This window comes from Syngnathus typhle, linkage group LG16 (genome assembly GCF_033458585.1).
Source record: "Syngnathus typhle isolate RoL2023-S1 ecotype Sweden linkage group LG16, RoL_Styp_1.0, whole genome shotgun sequence".
In the NCBI taxonomy this organism is placed as follows: Eukaryota; Metazoa; Chordata; class Actinopteri; order Syngnathiformes; family Syngnathidae; genus Syngnathus; species Syngnathus typhle.
Genome location: NC_083753.1, coordinates 9,129,398 through 9,150,738, shown reverse-complemented (window position 1 = coordinate 9,150,738; position 21,341 = coordinate 9,129,398). Strand labels below are relative to the sequence as shown.

The 21,341-nt window shown below is 42.8% G+C and overlaps 5 protein-coding genes across 6 annotated transcripts in view; 3 read left to right on the top strand and 2 right to left on the bottom strand.

Moving 5' to 3' along the window:
- Positions 1-13,593, bottom strand: part of fancm (FA complementation group M) — a 22,309-nt gene extending 8,716 nt beyond the window's left edge. The window contains exons 1-12 of the mRNA XM_061301298.1: positions 12,094-13,593; positions 11,620-11,792; positions 11,399-11,476; positions 11,168-11,326; positions 1,897-2,028; positions 1,574-1,706; positions 1,413-1,502; positions 1,204-1,308; positions 944-1,122; positions 624-830; positions 270-510; positions 39-190 (exon numbers count right to left, since the gene is read on the bottom strand). Of these exons, the coding sequence (XP_061157282.1) occupies positions 39-190; positions 270-510; positions 624-830; positions 944-1,122; positions 1,204-1,308; positions 1,413-1,502; positions 1,574-1,706; positions 1,897-2,028; positions 11,168-11,326; positions 11,399-11,476; positions 11,620-11,792; positions 12,094-12,748 (2,304 nt within the window). The 5' untranslated portion in view covers positions 12,749-13,593. The remainder of the gene's footprint in view (positions 1-38; positions 191-269; positions 511-623; positions 831-943; positions 1,123-1,203; positions 1,309-1,412; positions 1,503-1,573; positions 1,707-1,896; positions 2,029-11,167; positions 11,327-11,398; positions 11,477-11,619; positions 11,793-12,093) is intronic.
- On the top strand, positions 4,514-10,400 carry soul3 (heme-binding protein soul3). Its single transcript, XM_061301309.1, has 5 exons — positions 4,514-5,038; positions 7,756-7,850; positions 8,466-8,607; positions 8,677-8,860; positions 8,936-10,400. The coding sequence occupies exons 1-5, from the start codon at positions 4,816-4,818 to the stop codon at positions 9,105-9,107; spliced, it is 816 nt and encodes a 271-aa protein (XP_061157293.1). The 5' UTR covers positions 4,514-4,815; the 3' UTR covers positions 9,108-10,400.
- On the top strand, positions 13,041-14,765 carry iqcc (IQ motif containing C). Its single transcript, XM_061301310.1, has 5 exons — positions 13,041-13,121; positions 13,591-13,734; positions 13,810-14,089; positions 14,211-14,332; positions 14,614-14,765. The coding sequence occupies exons 1-5, from the start codon at positions 13,080-13,082 to the stop codon at positions 14,647-14,649; spliced, it is 624 nt and encodes a 207-aa protein (XP_061157294.1). The 5' UTR covers positions 13,041-13,079; the 3' UTR covers positions 14,650-14,765.
- Positions 14,270-21,341, bottom strand: tmem234 (transmembrane protein 234). Of its 2 annotated transcripts, XR_009718387.1 has the most exons (7): positions 21,185-21,341; positions 20,740-20,891; positions 20,593-20,659; positions 20,300-20,392; positions 20,002-20,203; positions 14,766-14,879; positions 14,270-14,408 (listed from the first exon to the last, which is right to left on the bottom strand). XR_009718387.1 is itself a non-coding variant. In XM_061301312.1 (5 exons), the coding sequence occupies exons 1-5, from the start codon at positions 21,195-21,197 to the stop codon at positions 20,112-20,114; spliced, it is 417 nt and encodes a 138-aa protein (XP_061157296.1). In that variant the 5' UTR covers positions 21,198-21,341; the 3' UTR covers positions 19,383-20,111. The 2 variants fall into 2 exon arrangements, 1 of the variants encoding a protein (XP_061157296.1); XM_061301312.1 differs by lacking the exons at positions 14,270-14,408; positions 14,766-14,879 and having other exon boundaries at positions 19,383-20,203.
- dcdc2b (doublecortin domain containing 2B) lies at positions 15,336-19,437 on the top strand. The gene is made up of 14 exons (XM_061301306.1): positions 15,336-15,506; positions 15,992-16,292; positions 16,400-16,451; positions 17,032-17,102; positions 17,165-17,296; positions 17,369-17,503; positions 17,645-17,684; positions 17,861-17,926; positions 17,994-18,135; positions 18,207-18,319; positions 18,410-18,478; positions 18,552-18,632; positions 18,716-18,802; positions 19,138-19,437. The coding sequence occupies exons 2-14, from the start codon at positions 16,021-16,023 to the stop codon at positions 19,195-19,197; spliced, it is 1,320 nt and encodes a 439-aa protein (XP_061157290.1). The 5' UTR covers positions 15,336-15,506; positions 15,992-16,020; the 3' UTR covers positions 19,198-19,437.

The window sequence follows — 21,341 nt, the reverse complement described above, 5'->3', positions numbered from 1 at the left end:
AAGTAGAGTTTAAAAAAAATAAATGAAAAGAAAAATACCGGAGGTGGTCCATAATTTGGTAGAGACATGAAGTTTGATGATTGCCTCAAGGTTGGTTGCGGTTCATTTTCAGCCAGCTTCATGGTGGACACCCACAGAGAATATTCTGTGTTGCTCAAGAAAGCACCGGAAGCAGCTCCCTCCTGACAAACTGCCACAAAAAAAACCCCACACTCAATTCAAAACTGCAAACTTTTCAGCAGAAGCTCAAATCACCAAAAATCACTCACGGAGGTTTTGTGGGTGGATGAGTGAGGCCCGATCTTGGGCGAAGGACCGGCGGACCGTTGAAGACTTCTTGTTGCTGTCCCGGTGGTCAAACTGGCCAGAGGTGATGTGCATCTTATGCAAAGTGGGGGTGATGCAGTCGGGCAGCATGCGGGGACTGTTGGGGTGCATGTGGAAGGCACTTTTCGTGCCCACGATGGACTTCAACAAAGTGCGTTTGTTGCTCTGGCTCTGGTTGTACGTCTTTGAAGAAGAGCAAATTTAAGGTCGGGTTAATGCATTATGGAAAAATAACACAAATATTTTACTGCAATCTACATGGAACATATTTTGACCTTCAAGACTAAAATACAAACCCTTTCTTCGCGTCCCTCCGCCAGGATAACCACAATGCGTCCTTGCCTCTTCCGTCCAGTGCGGCCCATGCGCTGCACGAGGCGGATGGGATTCTTTTGCGCGTCGAAGCACACGATGAGGTCAACCTCACCGATGTCAAGCCCTTCCTCCCCTACGCAGGTGGACACCAGCGTGTTGAAGCCTCCCTGACGGAACCTGTTCACTACCTATTCGTACAAAACAGAGATATTTTTATATTTTCTTCTTGATGCCTTAAAACATCACGTGCTTTTTATTGGATGAGATGTGCCGACAATAAAGGAAAAGAGAAGGTCTTCACCTCCAGTTGCTCCTTCTGAGTGAAACCTTTGACTCCTTTCCCTGCCGACGCTTGCCCCATGAATGTCATGACTCTGATCAGCGGGCCGTGGCGGTTCAACATGGAGGCGATCTCCTGCACGCTATCACGGAACGACGAAAAAATCATCACCCGCGTGCTCGCTTCCTGCGCACCCGAACCTGGGAGATCATTTCACGGCATTAAACAGAGCCGAAATAAATTTGCCACATCGGTGAACTGATATGCCACGAGCAAATTACCATTAGTGTCGGACGCGTGTTGGACCAACAAGCGGAAGTGTTGCAGCACCACGTCCTCTAGTTTCTGCAGCTTGGGGTGACCGTAAATGAAAGGTTCATCGGAGCCTACGGGTGTGAAATATTAGAAGATGTAATTATTCAAATAAAAAGCCATGACAATGTCATCCATCCAGTGTTATATGCTTCAAAGAGAAAACTCTATTATATACCAGCTGGCTTCCCAAACTTTGCCTCCATCTCGTGATAAAGGTCCATGAAAACAGGAGTCCTCTGCAGCTCATTCCTGACTCGGGACAATTCTAAAACAGAGGAAAGAGATTTAAAACAACAAACGTCAATGGAACGATAACGCTTCTGGCAAAAGGATTACCTCTGGACCCATCCATGATGCCCTGGACGTAAAAGAAGAGCGACCTGAGTCCCATCTGCATGAGTAGCTCGTAGCCATGATACAAGCTAATGCAAAGGGCAAAGTCTCCCTCCAGCATTCCCTGCTGTGATCCCTGCGGGCATAACATGTGGGTACATAAGACGACTGTGGCGGGAAAAACAAACTGGCAGGACCTCAGCGAAAATGAATCATTGAAAATAAATGGAAGAAAAAAAAAAAAAAAGAAGAAGAAAACGTTTCGTGATGATGCCGATGTCTCTTACTAATTGTAACTTACCTTGGAAATTTATTGCTTTATTTACCTTGATATGAGTTGGGGGATTTCTTCGGAACTGGTCCCTGGCAAGGATGAGCTGGTACTTGCAGAGACTCTGAAGATCCTTGTGGGCCATCACTCGATTCAGGACCAGACGAGACATGAACTTCTCCAGCACCTGGTGGAGACGCACACAGAGAAAGCAACATGTAGGTCAGCATAATTGGCCATTTCCTGCCAGTGCTTCTTCACTGACAAGAAGAGACAAAGCAGGGAAGTGATTTCACACATGCTTGATCATACACACACACACATGTGCTTCTCTTATTTACGAACGCAATCTTACACTGTCCAATTTTATTCAATTTCCAACAATGGACAACTAATAGCATTTGGGCGACAGGAGATTTTTTTTCCACTGCCCTCATTTTGAAATAAAATCAAGCAGATAATGAGCAATGTGTCACACGGAAAACTATCTATTCACAGCAATAGGACAGTCGCTAGAATTTCAATTTGGCTAATGGTGAGATGTTGCCCTAGAAACGAAGTAATTCAACACATACTGGGTAACACACTAAAATGGAGTGCAGCAGCTACATGCGATGAGGAACTGAATCGTCTCATATGTCATACACACTTTAATCACAGTGCATTATCCACTTGAATGGATAAATACTGCATGTCAAATTGACGCCGCTAAAATTATAGAATTTGTTTTTCACATTGAACGTGCTCCAGGGCTATATGTGTAAAAAATATATTTTTTTTTTTCAAAATAAAATGTCCAACTGTAAAATCCTTTTTGTCTCAGAAAATAAGTTGCTATTCCTCTAGGTTAAAGGTCATATAAATCGTGATTTAATGATTTCAATGATTTAAATCAGCTATTTGACCAGGTGTGTGTAGACTTTCTAGATGGTGAAAACTACCGGCTGTGCATTTCCCAGAAATGGCAGGATAGTGATCATATTTTGATTTGGATGATAAAACTGAGCCACTTGCCCCATTTGGGCTTAATCTCAGCATGCTTGTCAGAGGGCTCAATCAAGATGCTATCTTTACACAACAAAGGCAAAAGATTGAATAACAACCATTAATTTACCTTGACCTTTCACGAAAACCAGCAGCAAATATATCACATCTAATCTGCTCGTACACAGGAGTAAAACATTTTACTGGGATTGGGCCTTGTTTACTGTGTGCTGGCATATTATTTCTTTACAAATGATTTTCAATATCCAATTTGACGCCTGGGGAAAAAAATGGAACTGTCAAAATGATTTATTTAGATTTACATGATTAATTTTCTTCCAACGTGATTCATTTATGGACTATATAAAACATAGGACAAAAGTCGATACGAGTTAAAAAATATAGGAGGACTGGCAATGGGGGCAGCGAACAGAAAAGCATTGCATTGTGTGTGTGTGTGTGTGTGTGTGTGTGTGTGTGTGTGTGTGTGTGTGTGTGTGTGTGTGTAGGGGCTGCAGCTGATTGGTTGAGGGGCATGGAGTTACGTGACGTGAAGAATGTGCGAAAAAAGCTTCTCCGTGGGCTGCTATTAATAACAGAACCTGCTCATGGCTGAACTCCACATGTCAACAATGAAGCGTGTGTGCGTGTGTGTGTGTGTGTGTGTGTGTGTGTGTGTGTGCGTGCGTGTGCGTGAGTTCCTAAGGTCAACTAAAAAGATAAATAAACTCTCCATTCTCACTCGTACAATGAAGCCCGTCACATTGATGATGTTCATCTTGGCACACCAATGATTATCTTGCCGCAGTTATCAATCTTTATAGTTATTGTCAGGCTTCGTGTCAACAAACTCCGCAACAAAGATTATTACAGTAAACGCGCGCACACGCATTTTTACTGTACGTGGAAACTCCCCCGCGGACTGTAGACGATTATATAATGTCCCCCCCCTACGTGCATGTGGAAGTGTGCAACATGGTGGCTGGTTGTCGCAGCGCCGCAAATCAGACTGATCAAAATCCTGCCGAGTGCCTGCTCAAGTTCAACTTTATTATGCTCAAACAAAGAACTCGATTGTCCGCTCTCAGCCACTCCAAAATATTACAATTTGGCAGAACCTCATAAGTGCAATGCGGACGTTTTGTGACACCAGCTGACTAAATTGTTTTAATTTCCAAGCAAATTTCCCAAAGAAAGAAAAAAAGGCTCTATTAATAATACTGAAAATATTTCAGATAACATTCATTAGCTGTGAGCCAAGTGTACATGAAATTTTGAATCCATAACAAACGGTACCTTTAATTTTAATGTACACGCACTACTATTGGAACCCTCACGATTGGTCTCAGTCTTGTTCTTGTACTTCTAGATACCACGATCTTGACCACAACACACGCACACACTTACATATTTGTTAATATACAGGTTAATAACAACAATTACAATAATAATGCATGACTGGTTATCCTCACTTTAATGTCAGATATTTCGTGGCTCTGTGACAATTAACCCCCCTGTTCTAGCCTGTGGTCAATGTTTTTTTTTTCTTTCACTTTGTTCAATAAAATGACAGATGCTCAAATGGCCCGTGTTGTTCGGTAGGCACTATTTATCGTCTCGGCAGAAGCGCATAGATGAGGGCGTGGTAAGGCTAGGAGTCACGTGGTGTGCCTCGTCTCCTATAAACATCGCACTCACCGATTTCCCTCTGTAGAAGCAAAGCAGAAGAGGGCGGTCACTATTTTAAGGAACATATATTATAAATTAACGACCTATACAATGTAGTGACGACCTTATTATTCTTTGTAATGACTAAGTGTGTCGATGAACAGTTGCGTAGTTTCCAACTGGTTGACGCACGAGCGGCCGTGATCCTAAACAGGACACGCGCTGCACAAAAGGGGGAAGAAAAAAAATCGTCCGATTTTGCATTTTAGCGCAACGTTATCCGACAACTCCTGAGATTTTTTTTTGTCGTCGCTACGAAAAAATGGACCGAGGTGGCTGTCAAATGAATGGCGGTGGAGGTGGTGGCAACGGCCCGAGCGACGGCGGGGGTGGCGGCGGCATGATCACGCTCGAGGACCTGGAGTCTTTCTCCGAGGACCAGATGTCCGACTCCGGCAACGGAAGCCTGGAGGACGAGGACGACGACCGACTGCTGCACTACTGGCAGGACGTAGCCAGGGGACACCAAGTGGAAGTTGCAAAGGGTAAAAAAATAAAACAAACCGTAACTTACTTTAAAGAGGCAATAAAGGAACGTTTTGACACGGTCAGCTTAGCTATAGCTTCATGCCTTGCAGCCAGGTGAAAACAACAAGTGAAGTGACGGCCTGTAAAGTTGATCTACTTCAACTTCACACCAATATGTTCCAACATGACCGGAATGCATTGTGAATTGTGTTAAAATGCGACTTTTTGCACTTGAACGCATATTAACGTGTTATTACGGAGTGGAAGAAGCGGCTAACTAACTAATAGTTTGCGATCATGAGACTCTAAAGTAGCCTGGAGTCACACTTGGAAGCAAGACTTTGTTGTTTAACTTTAAAACAAAGTCTATGAACCTCTTGTGGTGTTAAAACATCATAGTAAAGTTTTGGGGCTCGTTTTATTCATTTTACTGTCCAATAAAATCTTTGCAGTAACCTTTTTGTAGGGAAGCAACTTGACACAATCGAAGTTTTCTCTACCACTTGAGTCGTCTTGTTCAAAACAACAAAACACTCGCATTTGATACAAGACCTTTACTTTTGCACTTCACGATATCCTCCTGGTTATTAATATTAACGAATAAATTAAGTAATATGAATTAATGTTAATCTAATAATATCGACATTAATCAATATTATTTTTTTAGTATTAATGTTTTGTTTTGAGTGACCGTGTCTGGCACTTTTATGTGTTAACATGATCATTAAATTTGTATCAGTGCTTATAAAAAGTGCACGGCATCGTGCACTGTTACAACCTAAGAATGTTTACACACAAACCAACAATCTAGCATTTGCAATTCAGCAAAAGGTCCGACTTCTCAGATGTCCCAAAGCTTATCAACCTGATTATCCTGTGGTTAGGGCTACGTTTGACGTCAACCTGTCCATTGATTACAATCACGAATTCTTGTGCGAGTAATCAGCAAAGCTGAACTAGATTTGAATTTTCAGGTAAAACTGATGATCATGTCCTTAAGCAGACATGACAAATCCCAATACAAAGTCTGAAAAGTATCATCTGAATCTTAAATATTTTTCCACAAAAAAAAAAACTGCCAGACAGTCCTTGGCTGTTGATCAGTGAGAAACCCAACAACACACCAGCGCACGTCCGCTGCCCTCTGAGCACAGCACTAATTGCGGATTTAGCACAAAATGGCTTGCTGGAGCTTTCTGCTTCAGGGAGAGCTTATCTACCTCGGGCGCATACTGGTTCAGTACGTGGCTGCCCGCTAAGTCTTGCATGTAAATACAGCACAGAGGACAGGCGAAACGTTCTGTGCTTGGATTGACTGCTCAGGCAGATGTCTGCCATGCAGGCTTTGTCATGATCTCCCGCAAACATGCACGGGATATTTCAAATGCAAATCAGCAGGAACGTATCGAAACTCGATGTGCTCTTGATGATGGTGTACCAGTAGACAACCATCTGAAGTTATCACTTGGTTTATTAAAACAAAGTGATGCAGGTTCATTTTTCTGTGACTGCGGAGGTGTGGTTGAAAGCAGAACTTCTTGTTTTGAAGGCAGCAAATGGAGATGTTTCTCCCTAAGCTAAAAACCTGATTAGCGACTTGTTGACATAACACTTGCATATCATTGAGAACTTTAGTGGACCAATGTGTCCCTAATAGTTACACATTATTAATCTGCCAAAAAGGAAGTTGCAACTAAGAAGGCCACTTGGATGCCCTTCGATCAAGTTTAGTCTGCCATTGAACTGAGAAAGCGTCTATTCAATTCTTCCGGTTTGATTCAGAGTCAAGTTGAGCACCCGCTTAGCTTTAAATTGGATGTGACGTGAGCGTCGCTTTAAGCCAAAGAAGCAAAGCGTGTGCCTCAAGTGAGTTGCTGCCATAGCAACAGATGATATGGCTTTGAGAAAGCATGACTGAGTCAAACACACATGGATTTCTTCCGAAAAACACATGTTGCTATTGTCACTTCGATTGATTTGGTGGCGCTAATGCAGCAGATCCATGTGACCTAGTTATCCTCTCCACATATTGATTTGATGCGATTGAATTGGTCCTTGCTTTTTGGTACATTGTTATTTTTCATTTCAGGCAATGGAGTTCTATTCTCATCATTAAATTCTTACAGGTCAGTCGGTGAACCGGACTAGTTTTTTTAATCATTACTACGGCGTTTTATACGTGGCCACGGCATGGACTTGTGCGTCAATTGCGGTCCATAGCTGGCAATGGGCAGCTTTAATCAGTGTCTTTGCGTCACCTCTAATAAACATCACTCCACGTGATGCCTTGGCACAGTACTCTGCCCATCTGGCAGCCTTCTCAGGCCAGCCACAACACACACGCACACACACACAAACCATGTGAACCCCGCGTGTTTTTCCTCATTTAAGCCTGGAGAAGTCGATACGTCAAACCACTGTCGAAATAAAGGAATAAGAACAGCGGTCCCGAGCTCAGAAAAAGTTTCAACTTTCACCCGCTACCAGTGTCAGAAACTATATTAAAAAAATATATAAAAAAATCAAGATTTAATTTTAAAGGTATTCAACACACACAGCATCAATGCAAAGTGAATTGCAACGTTGAACTAGCGTTGTTGAAACATCCAGACGACAAGTCACTATTGTACTAAACAAATCCTAAAAGGTGCCGTAAGGTTCATTTATTTGCTCATGAATATGGAACAGTTTGAAATTTGGCTGACTAATGTGTTCTGTCGTTTTGCTCCCGCAGAAATGGCCGAACCCATTCAACAGCTAACCACCAATAATAATGGGCGCAGTAACAGAGAACACATCCCTTTCACCCTCCTGTCACGGAAAGAGAAGGTATGTGTCCGACTGGTTCACCAACTTAACTAATACTTAACAAGCTTGTAAGGTACTAAAGACAATATCTTTTTAACACATTCTTTTTTGCTACTGCAATAATTGCTATTATCATAATTATAATAGTGTTATTACAATCATTTAGTGGAATGCATTCCTTCCGACTTTTATCTTCTTAAGAGGTCGTGTTCCTGATGCAGTAAGCCACTTAAAGCCCCTCGGGGACCATATAAATAAAGTTGGCTAATTGGTTTAACTAGAGTTAATTTAGGACATTGAAACATGGCAGGAGAATTGCGTTTAAACAAAGGACAGTGACGGACGGCGCTCCAGCCCAAGATGGTGAATTAAAAATAAGAAACGGTCGCTGTCCCAAGACAATCTCAATCTACCTGTGCCGAATCTCACCTTTTATCTTAATGAGCTGTCTGCATGTTTTCAACAAATATGTCCAGTATTGCCCGCTTCAGACAACACCGGACTTGAGCAAAGAAAATTAGGTCATTGTGATTGGCTTTCCTACTCGGTGTCGTCAGCAGTTAGGAAAGGTGAAATGAATGAAAACAAATCTCAAATAATTACCGAACGGACGTGATAATAGCTTTTCTGTTGTAGTGCGGGGAGCTGCTATACGAGAAGCGCCATTATGAAAAGGGCCACTGGGCCTGCATAACAATGAGCGAGGAGACGTACGAACAGAGCATCTGCTACGGCTTCATGAGGATAATGAGATACATCTGCCAGCAGAACTCCTCAGGTGAGTTTCAACACAACTTGATCCAAAAGCTCTATTTCGCTGGCTGACGAGATTGTATTTTCCGTGTAGGCGACTACCTGGGCATGTCGCTGCCCATCGTGACCGTGGTGCGCACCGACCAGAACCACTCGGCCATCGCCCAGGAAGTGACCGTCGCATACTACCTGCCCACCCACCACCAGGCGCAGCCGCCTCAACCTCATGACAGCGACATCGTTATCGATATCTGGCCCGCGGCTGTTGTGTACACAAGGTGGGCATGGGCAATCTTCGACTGTAGGAAACGATCAACATTTGCGTCAATGTTCTGTCACGTTACCTACCGCAGGCCCTTCTCCGGCCCCACAAACGAGTTAACCATCGTGGATCAGATCAACAGCATGGCCGAGTTGCTGGAGTCGCCCAGCGTGTGCGTGAACGACTCCTTCATTGTGGCCGGCTACACCAACCCGGCGCACAGCCAGCGCCAGAACGAGATCTGGTTCCTGGAACGCGCTTGACGGGGCAAGGCGGAACGAGGTTCTCGGCAGCATTCCACCCGAAACCGTTTTGAGCCTCGCAAGACTCCTCACAGCTCTCAGGTGCAACATCGTCCATTCTTAGTCGCCGCCCCATCGGGCCGGTGCACTTCACATTCATGCTATAGTCAAACCCTTGGAGGTGCTGTATCCAAGCCGCTAAATGATCCTCAGTCGTGGACGTACTGCCTAATCGTGCTTCGTTTTTGTCCGTAGCACTGCTTCTTTGTCGCATTTTAGCTCGCTAACTTGTGAAGTCAAATGTGTAAGTGTTGACGCACTTGTTTCATTGTGCAAATCTCGGGACTACTGCAGGTTAAACGGTTTTACGAGATGATTGGATTCATTAACAGAGTACCTCACAACCCATCGGTGAACCGTTTCTGTTCCATTAAACTCGACAGCGCTTGCGTGGGGGGAAGCAGCATACAGCTCGCTCATAATGCCAATAATAAACTACCTGAATGAAAGTCGACACAAAGTGAGAATGGAAGACATTGTCTGCGTGCGTACAAACCAAACTCTACTGCTCAACGACAATCAGAAGCACTTAAACACATCGCATTCCTCGTGTTTTCTCCACCCGGGAATCTTCTTTTTTTTTTTTGCCCGCAAACATGCTATTTTGTGTTAGTGTGTACGTCTCACTACTGTACCGCAACAACCACCACCGATGAGTAGAAAGGTTGCAACCAGATGTGGCGCTGACATCTTAGACCATAAGGAAAGCGGAATGTTGTTTGTAATGTTCTATGAAAAAAATATGAATCGCTATCACTTAAAAACAACAGTTACCACGAGGAGAAGGGTTGCTTATGTTTTCCCCCTGCAAAGTGGTGCTGAAATATCTGTAGAGTACGTGTATATTTTCACTATATTTTCAGATTAAACTAACCAATCCACCAGCTGTGCTTAAAAGATTTTACGTTTTAGAGATTCTATGAAATAGAATAAGGAAACTTTAATTTCCTCAAAAATTATTATCATTAACAAACATGTTTGCCCAAGTGTCTATTAACAAAAATCCAAAGATGTTCTTTTTCACATTGTGACTGTGAGTGGAGGTGATTCAAAGTCAGGGTACACAATGCGAGTGTTACTCCCCCTTTGTGATCCTGGTCGTGTGTGAACATCCAACCTCCATGTTTGCTTATTTTAGTCAAAAGGCTAATTGTGTGCTGTACTGTGAACATAAAAGTGCAACAGCAGAGTGCTACTGTGGTTTTATTTTCATCAATAAACATGGGCTTGTCTCCTGTCTTTGAAAAATCAAAACAGGTCTGTTTTGTATTATGCCATATTATGTCATTTCTTTGTTACATGTTTATGTAACATTTTTTTTCTACAGCACAGTACCATGTGAGTTGACTCAATGTGGCTTTAACTTGATATTGGTGATTTAACTTTATTGGGCAAAACACGCTATAAGCGAGATAGAAACCACTGGCGATAAGCTCAGATTCACCACATTAGCAACGGAGGACAAAAGTAAACATGTTGTAATTTACGTAAAATAAACACTTCCCATCATCATCGTCGTCACAATACCCTTTACACAACTGCAACACAATCGTAAATGCACACCTCTGACAGTCTCAATCACATTTTGCTCAAGTGGAATTTTTGTACAAGTGAAATGTGCAGTCCAAGTCCTGTTTACCCACATGTCCCTAAAGGGAAATCCCGCTCTTTTATTTGGATCAAATGTTGCCAACAAAAGGTGGACACACCCCACTCAACCGTAAAGCACACAACGGCTTCCGTCAAGGTGGACTCGAAACCGATACTTAATCGGCACAAGGAAAGACAACAATAGAATCAATCAATCAATTGACTACAAGATTACTGGTAAACCTGATGACTAAAAGAGGCTATATGCTCCCATGACGTCACATCTAACCACTGCAAAGTCAATTAAAAACTACGGACGATGCAGAAAGTGACCACTAGAGGGCAGCAAAACACCAAAATAGAAGTACTGTACACTGAATGACACTCTGGTCATCACACACACAAATATGACAAGTGGCATGGGGACCTACCTGCAAGTAGCGAGCCTGCTGAGCAGCCAGAACCTCCCCCAGCGGCACCACCATTTTTTCCACGCTACGCTGGTGCGAATGAGCCAGGATGTCAGGGCTTTCCTCCAAGCGCAGCTCGATATGGGAGATGAGCAGATTGGAGATCACGGACTGCACCGACTGCAAGGAGAGAACACTTGGTTATTATGTGCGTCACAATGGGTTGTGAAATGACAAGGATTGAAACCTTACCTCTTTGTTCCCCCCTGGAGTGGCGCTAAGTGCCAAGACGCGGAACTGCTGAGTTTGACTGCTGAGCTGTCTGATTACCTGAATGAACAAGAACATGGCGCCTGCTTCAGTGAAACAGCATCCAAACATTCACTTCATCTGCCCAACTGGTGAAAGTTCTATAAAAATGGCAGGAGGGTTGAACTATAACTAGCCCTTCGTGACGTCCAATGTCTGTGTACCTGACAGTAGGCATGGTTTCCCTGTGCCTTGTGGGCCTCGTCGATCACCACACACTTGACCTGCCGGGCCGGGCATGTGTCTCTGGACAGGTCATTCATCATCACTTGAGGCGTGAGGAAGAAGACACGCTTGGAGCGCCACATTTCCTGCCTCTGCTGGGCCGCTGTGGTGCCTGTGGAAACACAAGACGATAGTTATTACTTCGATTTTTTGTAATTTCCTGGGATGACCTGGGCTAAACGCGGACTCAATATGGGCTTGTTTCCCCGTTGTGATGAAGGGTTTAATCGTACTTCCTTGACACCAATTCCCATTTTGGGATTTGCCAATTTGTGGCAGCTCAGCGGGTGTCCCAGAAATCACCCAAAATGTGGATAGGTGGGTTTTTTTTCCCCCAAAATGCTTGGAATATGTTACACATGAAAACAACTTGATCAATAGTGAAGCATAAATATGGCAGGGGAGTGCTGTACCAGTCAGCTCAGCCATGTGACCCTGAGGGATGCCCATGACTTTGTAGCAAGCCTCAATCTGCTGCGCCACCAGTGGCTTGGTGGGGGCCATGAAGATGATCTTCCCAGCTGGATACCAGCGATAAAAGTTGTACATCACAACTGCCGCGATGAATGTCTTCCCCAAACCTGTGGGGAGGCACACTAATGTGTTTTGGAACAATGCGGCCTTCGATATGTTGAGCTGGTAATCCCTAATCGGGAAATTAGTAGGATAAATCCAAACTGTTGCAGAGGAGCTGTCAAAACCAGGGAAGTCTGGATAAGTGACGTTCCCAAATAATGGAGTAGAAGGCAGGTGCATCTGATCTTGGAGTGAGCTGACATTCTTCTTTTGTAGGTTCTCTTCGGCTTCAGTGACAGCAATAATCATGAGATCGTCGTCGTCTTCATCATCAAGAGAAGCTTTGGGAATTTCTGCAGTTTGACTTCTCTCTTTTTGAGTGTCTCTTGGTCCAAGCTCAGCCCAGAGTGGGTTTGGGGCAAGATTTCTTTGGCTCGCTTTGCGCGAACCAGCGACTTTCTTTCTTTCATTTGCAGGCCGAACGAGGTTAGTTGGAGTAACAGACGCACCCCACGTCTGAAATAATGTCCTCTGGTTAGAAGAAGAGCTCATTTCCTCGAGTTATGTCCTAAATAAAACTTTTAGGAGGTTGGCGAGTGAGACAGCCATTGCTATCAGAAGATGCAAACAATTGGCTAGTTCCGGTTCACGTTTTCCAGAATATAAAGGTTGATACTCTCGAGCACATCCGGTTATATGTTTTATAAATTATTTTGGTTCGTAAGGTCAACAATTACTATATGACAAAATATAAAACAATTCTAACACTGATTAGGCGTCCGCGCAATTTTACTATTTTAACATAACTTTTATTCTTTTAACATGACACCGGAAGTAAACTCAAAGCTCCCGCTATCCACCGGCAAGTCATGTTACCATAGTGATGCACGGGCTTGACTGGGAGCGTACACTTGTTCGTTTGCAGGTAATAACCTCGTTGCTCATTTCTCTGCTCGCGTACGATAAAGCAGCAAAGCTTTTTTATAACGGCGGCGATCATGGCACTACCTTTCCGCTACGTTTGGCAATGCCGCTGTGGCAAACCAAAAACGATGCTAGCTGTTGTTAGCATCGGGCTCATGTGTGTAGTTTTAGTCGATTTGTTGGCTAGATGTACTAATGCATATGTATGTGATGATTATCAATAGGCAGGCACCTCGACCGTAAACAAACAATGCTGCTCAGCTTCAGGCTACCTGACGTGACGTCATCGTTAGCCTGTGAGGAGGTCAAAATTCATGAGCCTTGACCTTTAACCTCCTTGCAGCTCCTCCTTATTTACTGTTTAATGCTATTCTAAGTTAAAGTTTACTGTCATACTAAACATAAAACTAGGAGAATTACACCTTGTATTCAAAACATAGCTTGACCAGCTGTTCTATGTGTTCACGCAGGCTCACGCACGCGGGCATTTGGTGAGAGCTGAGCTGCGTCATGCACGGGTGGACTTTGAGGAGGTCGTGAAAGAGATAGATGGCACTTTAGCCCACTTGGGGTGGAGGGATGCCATCATCCCCACCCCCTACTTCACAGGCACGGCAAGTCTACCTGTAATAAATTCTGATTTGTCCACTGTCTTGCACCTTTCTCATGCCTTCTTTTTTTTCTACCAGGATGAGCCCCTCCCCAGGAAAGTTCCAGGATCAGCTGTTGGAGCCCGCTCGCAGAATCTAGGAGCGGGAGACGTAGTGCCGTTGTCTGAAGCGAGTAGTCATCGTCTGCAGGCAACGGAAGTGCAGAAATACGACTCAGGGGTTAAACAACAAACTGAGGGGTGTTTACAAAGCAGCCATGTTCTTGAGGCAGGTCCGTACATGAACTCTGAGGAGGTCCCGGAGAGCACATTGGACTCCACCTCCATCTGGAGTAGCATGGATAGTCTTCCTCTTAAAGGTAACCCTGTGTCATTTGCAGAGATGGTTAAAGTACTCACACTTGAATAAATTGCGGGGGGGGGGATGAATAAACTGTAAAATATCTCCATATAATAGCATAAATAATTTGTCACCTCAAGGTTCGCCACGGGACCGCTTGGCCCAGGTGGTGCCTGCTACTCCGGAGACCCTGCGTTGCCATAGAGACGCCCTGACCATGGAGCTGCTGTGGCTGCAGCAGGCCATTGACAGCAGGAAAAAGGTGAGCCGCTGATGTAGTATTTCCCTTCATTTAATCAACGTTGGCCTTCCACCACGAGGCCGACGCTGGAGATTTACTACGGTGACATTTATGGTGCCTCAGTAAGTCAGTTGCGTTATTTATTTAATGACCACCAGCGGCCTTTTTTTCGCACCAAGGTCGGTTTGTCCTCGCTGTTATACAGTGGAACACACAATCTTTTGCAGGGAAGACAGTAGATATTTATTCATTTCAAAATGAATGAGCTGAATTATTTTTCTGTCTTTTGATCTCCCCTGCAGTACTTGACTCTGAAGGACAAACTGAGCATGCACTGAAGTGGACCTGCATATTAATACGCCGTCAATGAATTGTCGACGCAATTCTTAAACTGAAAGGCCAATTGTATATTTTGCATTGTTTTGTAAAAGAGTGAATAAACATATTTTCTTACCATGGTGCTTCTTTTTATCTGTTGCTGTTGTCACATACTCCTGTTTGATTGTGATGTAACACAATCTGTAGAGGAAAATGTCTCGCTTGCGGATCAATAACATGATCCAATTTCCTGTTGGGTGAACAGTGATTGAATTGCACAGTTAACAATCCGATCAAAATACAATATTTAAAAATGGAACATTGCTGTGCACATTTTTAATATATTCATAATATTATAGTTTCATGAAATCAAAATCTAAAAAAAATCATGGGAAATGTACTCGTGAATAAAGTATATCTAATGAGGCATTTTAGAAATTGCACAATTGTTTTCCGTTTGATAATTAACATCTATCAACATCTTTCAGATCCAATTAAGTCAATAGTCCATCCATTTTACATTTTTTATTGTAATTGTTAGTTTTCCTTTGTTTTACAATATTTTTCTAACTGAAATTAGTTGTGTATTTATTTTTAAGTAAGCAATGCAAACAATCATAATGGATCAGCCTCCCACATGCGGCAGGACCATCCCATTTACTCTGTCCCTTTTGTTGTGGTTGCTGCCAGTGGTTTGGCCCACGAAGCCACTCACTGCTGGCCGCGCTGTCATGGCAACCAGGAAATACACAAGGCTGTCGCCTGTTGTGTGTGTGTGTGTGTATGTGCGCGTGTTAGTAGGAATCGAAGAACGTGGTAGATGTGCCACTACCACCAGAACCGTACAGAGGGGATTTATCTCTATCTTCAATTTGTGGTGTGTATCTGCAGAGTGTGTGTTCATGAATGTATAGATTTGATTGGAGAATGTCATTTCTGTAGCCAATGTCTTCTGAATAGCTGACGCTAAACAGTACGGCTTTGGAAATATGGGAATGTGATGAATGGTCTGGATATGGCCCGAAAGAGCGGTTGGACTGGCTTGAATGGGTTAAGAAATGTCAAAGGTCGTTGTAAAATCTCTTAAATTCTGGAATTTCCTTGTAAAGAGGTGGAATTTGAGGAATGTAGAACATAGGGCTTGCTGAACGCTTTGGAATAGATAAGGATGGGGAATTTTGGACTAGATAATGCTGAAAATGTGAGACTTAGAATGGTTTGAGTCATTCTTATTTTGGGGAATTTATTTTCTAATTTGGGGGATTTGGGGAATAGTTTCTAAGATGTGCTGGATGAGTAGGATATTTTTAGGATGTTTGAATGTTCTTCAGGATTTACACTGTTAAATGTTTGTGTGTGTAGCAGCTTTGTAGAATTAAAAGGGCGCCAAGATGGCGGCCACGACGGCGCTACCCCCGGTGAAGAGCGTGGTGGTGTACAGGAACGGTGACCCCTTTTTTAGCGGCCGGCGCTTCGTGATCAACCAACGCCAGGTGTCCAACATGGAGGCTTTCCTCAATGAGGTGACCCATAATATCGGAGCCCCGTTGGCCGTCAGAACCCTGTACACCCCCAGGCAAGGCCACAAGGTCGCTGACCTCCAGGACCTACAGACGGGGGCCCAGTATGTTGCCGCCGGTTTTGAGAAGTTCAAAAAACTGGAGTAAGTAGCACCGGTAGCCAGTTTGGGGGTGGAAGTAAAAAATACTTTATTATACTTAACCAATAACATGTTCTATGTGCTTTTATGCGTGTTTTCTCATGATGCAGCTACGCACACACGGGTGTGAAAAAGCAGCCGGCGACGCGTGAAGACACACAGGTAGGCCGGCTCATCTTTCTTATTGAAGAACGTGTTCCCTGCTCAGTCCATTACTTATTGATCCAAGTGAGTCCAACTACAGGAATGCACCAGTGGACCTCCTACCGAGTCATGATAAAAAAATAGACCCACTGTTTCATGGATGCTAATTCTGATTGTTGATTAATCCCACTTTGAAGCGCTGCTACTTTTACTTCTTCTATGGCCTGAATTAAACGAGTAACTGTGTAAGTGACTTACTGCAGGCTTGCATGCCTGGTCTTGTGGAGAACTGCAGCAAGCATTGCATCATGTGAAAGTTAATCTTAACAGTATGACCAGCGTGTTAATCAGTGCATGTCTGTCCAAACAGCCGCTTATTTTCCGTGATGTAAACGTCACATACCTCCTTGGACTCAATTGGACCCAATTCAGTTCACTTAATTAATGCTTGACATGCTTTTTAGCTAGTTCATTAGTTGTTAAGTGATGACTGAAGGCAAAATTACACAAAAAAGAAACACTATGCAACTTGACCACTAGGGGACAGTCTAATGGTAAACGGTGGAAACACGATTTATTAGCGAAATGTCTCCCACAGGCAAAAATAATCCCGAGGCCAAATGTGTCAGCCAAATGGAGGAAGTTCATTCCAGTGCCCTGCATTATACAGTAAGTACAAAAACACGCATTTATTTAACGTATTTGCGTGACGCCTGTTTGTAATATTTCAGCGTTTTACGCAATGGGGACCTCCTATGCCCACCCTTCCGATTCATCATTCCCCGCAGCATGCAACAAGACCTGGAGCAAATTCTCAGCATGGTCACAGAGAAGGTCAGCTTACGGACAGGCGCTGTGCGAAGGTAAGGTAAAAATACAAAAAAATAAAAAAACCCGTGGGCAGAATAGCATTGTGACCGCTACGCGACTGTCAGGTTGTGTTCAGTGGAAGGGGTCACGATGACCTCGCCGGGGCAGCTGGAAACCGGACGCTGCTACGTTGCCGTGGGAACCGAGAAGTTCAAAAAGCTTCCGTACATGGAGATGTTGGTCTCAAAAGCCACAGAGAGGTACTGTACTCTAATGTTGAAAGTTTATCAGTAGCAGAAATTTAATTGCCTATTAGGATTTATGAACGCAGGACATTTAAACTGATTAATTAAGTTTGGGATATTATTCTTTACTTGACATTGCTTTGCCTTTATTTCTAGGTATTACCCAGGAAGGAGACGGACACTGAGGAGAAATGTGGTGAATATCAATTTTTACTTTTCTCCAAAATATTGAGACAAAAGCGTCGGGGCCGCGGCAGTTCAGTTAAATTGAAATCTAACGCTTCCATTGTTGTCATTATGTTTCTTCACTGAAGTAGCTCTCCAGAAAGTCAATGTCAATCCGTCAGTCCATTTTGATGTTATTTTCTGTAGAACAGGAAGGAAGGAAGCGGTCCAGAAGACCAATGTAGCGATTCCGCTCTGCTCAACTCTCCAGAGGTAAAACAATTTAGCGTATTTCAAGATAATCGTGATGCCAAATCAATTGTTGTGCTGTTCCTATCAGTCAGACGAGCGGAGGGTGAAGTCGACGGGTTATGAAGCTGCCCCCCCGCCGCAGGAGCACCACCTGACGGACCTGAGAGCCGGCGACACCAGGATTCAAAAAGCCAGAGGAACTCCGAGACCTCCTCACAGTAACGGACCCGGTCTGGACCCACCATTAAACATCCTCACGGTCTTTACTCAGCTACATCTAACCCTTGGGGTTTTGTTTAAGTCTTTCGCGGCGTCTTTAAGCCGGGAGCACGGCGGAGGCGGAGGGAGGAGATGAGAGGAGCAGAGGAGGTGCAGGAGGACGAGAATACAGCTACAGAAATTCCTGTTGATCAGGTTTGCTATATATGATTTGGTCACATTATATTAAATTGCAAGGTGAATTTTTTTTTTTTTTGAACCGTGACTTTGTCTTTTGCGCTAAAGAGAGCAGCAGAAATAGTGGAGGATGAAGAGCTGAACATCACATATGACACTCTGAATGGCACACTGAAGGTTATAAAAAGAAGCATTCCATTATTAAGTTCTGGTTTTGCAATCAAGGTGTCGCACTTTTGCTATTTGATAGTTACTGCCGTCAGAGCAAGATGAAGTGGAAACGACGGCGATAATACAAAGCACAGAAGAGGAGTTTAACATTGAAAATCTGGTACACACACACGTTATACTTTTTTTTGGGGGGGGGGCAAATTTCTTGTATGGTGGGTTTAATGTGAGGGTCTCTATTTAAAGGAGCCTGTGCTCAACAAGATGACTTTGAACACTCCCAATTCTCATCGAGAAATTCAGGGAAATACTTTGGACCATCAAGAGGAAAAGGCAAGTTTAACATGTACCACCCGGCTCCCTCTAGTGGTGTCTGAAAGAATCACTGCTTGAGTAGATTTCAGTTGTCTTTAACTTAACTTTAATACATTTTCAAGGACTGTTTGTTTAAAAAAAAAAAGTATCAAGGTCCAATTGCTATTAAACCTTTATACGAGATAGATCTGAAAGGAATAATTCATTATACATTTTGGTTTTCATGTATTTATATTTTGTAAGACTAAAACCATTGCCTCGTTTTTGATGAATGATATTAGTACACTAATTTATTTGAATGTTTTAATGTCATGATGGTGGTACAAATCTACTTTTTTTTTTTTTTTTAACAGGAGGGTCCAAAAAGAGAAAAAGACCACCAGGGAGAAGGTCTAACTGAAGAACCATCATAAACAATTGCTTTTTTTTTTTTTGCTTTCATCAAACTGTATTACAAAAAAAAAAAAAAGAATCAAGTAATTAATTATTGTTTTCAGGAAGAAAATGTCTATTAAAAAAGTAGAACAAATACGTCGGGAAGTGTTTGTTTTAGTTCATGCAATAAAACCATTTACAAAAGAATTAAAAAGGTATTCAATTAAGTGTTTTTTGGGAGATTTATTTGGATGCAGCCACACTATATTACACACATATTTTTACCCACCCTTCAGAAAATAATTAAACATTTTCAGATGTTTTTTGTACACTAAAGGTCAGCTTAATAGTGGAAAATGTTCTGAAACTACTTTTCGATCACAAAATCCTGGCATATGAACAACCGAGTGCAGGTCCTTTTTTTAATTCGGTTATCAAGTACGTGATTCGTCCTTTTTAATTATTTTCTTATTTCAATGCAAATGTCAAGCATCAGTAAAGAACAAAAATACTCCCACACTCCCATTTGGACACGTCTTCTATAGGAGCGCCATAAATCTGGTCAAGTTGTGGGAATGGACCCTGCGTGAACCCAACCGCACTGTCACACTCAACGGAACACGTCTTCACTTGTTTGCTTGGGCTTAGAAGTATGGTTCTGGTTGGGCACGCTGCTCGAATGCAAACTACCTTGATGAACGGACAGTGACCTCATTTTGACCGACATCAACTAAGTTGAAAAAGGGCACTTTTTTTCCTCAACATTAAGTAAATACCTTTCATGTCATCTCTCTGGAATTTCATCATGTGGACAAATAAAGGAATAGCTTATTTTAACGTACCACAGATAAATTGAGGCGATGATCTTAGGATAGGCACAGATTCCGTTTCGATTTGCATTTCACTAGAAAGCGGTCGTCCCATCCCAGCTTTTATACATTCTGGAAGGTCATCAGGACTGAGCCTGTGTGCCAACACCATCCATGGAGCCTATGATACACAAAGTGACCCCAACCATAGTGAGGAACATTCCGGCAACAGCCTCTGAAAAGACACAAATAGATAAAGATAAAGAAGTTTGAACAAGGCTGATGAAGTTTGGAAAAGCAAACTAATGCATCACGATTAGACTGTACTCACGTTTGCCTCCAAAATGTTCGCCCAGCAGCTTGCCAGTGAGCAGAGTCCACAGAAATGTGAGAGAGTTGGACACAAGGACAGCCAAGGACAAATCTGAATAGCGAAAATGAATATTAATTATAATAGCTAAAATATCCCCCCAAAAGATGAAGCTAAATAACAGCTAAATGTATCTTTGAATGAATGAATGAAAATTAAATGATATCAATTATTCCAACAAAATTATGACTTTAACCTCAAATTAAATACACAACAACAACAACAACAACAACAAAAACAGTATAATGTCTCACCTGCTGTAGAAAGGGTATAATAGTAAACCAAAGAACCACTCTGGTTTAGGACAAAAGGGATGAGATACTGACAATGGGAAAAGATGGAGGGGCATTTATGTTATTATAAAATTGAGAGAGAAAGAGAGAGAAATGAAAGTGTGTTACCTTGACATTAAGGAAGAGAAACTTGAGCTCAGCAAGAAACTGAGCAACTTTGCCGGATTTGGACACATGTTCGATACCTTCAGTGGCTTTCTTCAGGAAAGGGTTGGTGCAGCCCCACAGCACGGAAACCAAAAGGAGGCTCAGCACTTCCACTAATGTACAACACACCTTAGGTCATTTAAATACGAAATTGTTTAATTATTCTTGTTACATTTTGTCACTAGACATGAATTGATGAGTTCCGGCGGAGGATGCTAACTTCCTTAGCATGAAGGCTAAGACGTTAGCTGGTATATAATTAGCCGGTAATTAATTTAACAACGTTAAACAGAATATTATTGATTTAATTATCTCATAAATATTACAGTTGAAATAATACCTACGTATAACTCGGGTTATATTCGCGCGGAGACATTTCGAAAAGTAAAATGAGTTAGCCGCTTACCTACGGTCACCATTATGAACCTGACATACTGATGGCGAGTTGCGTTCAAGACCCCTACCGTAAAGTTCGTTAAATTTAGTCACACTCGCACAAGGGTTGAAAGTTCATTAAAATTCAATTCAGTGCTATTATTTGTTTCAAAACGACTTATTATATT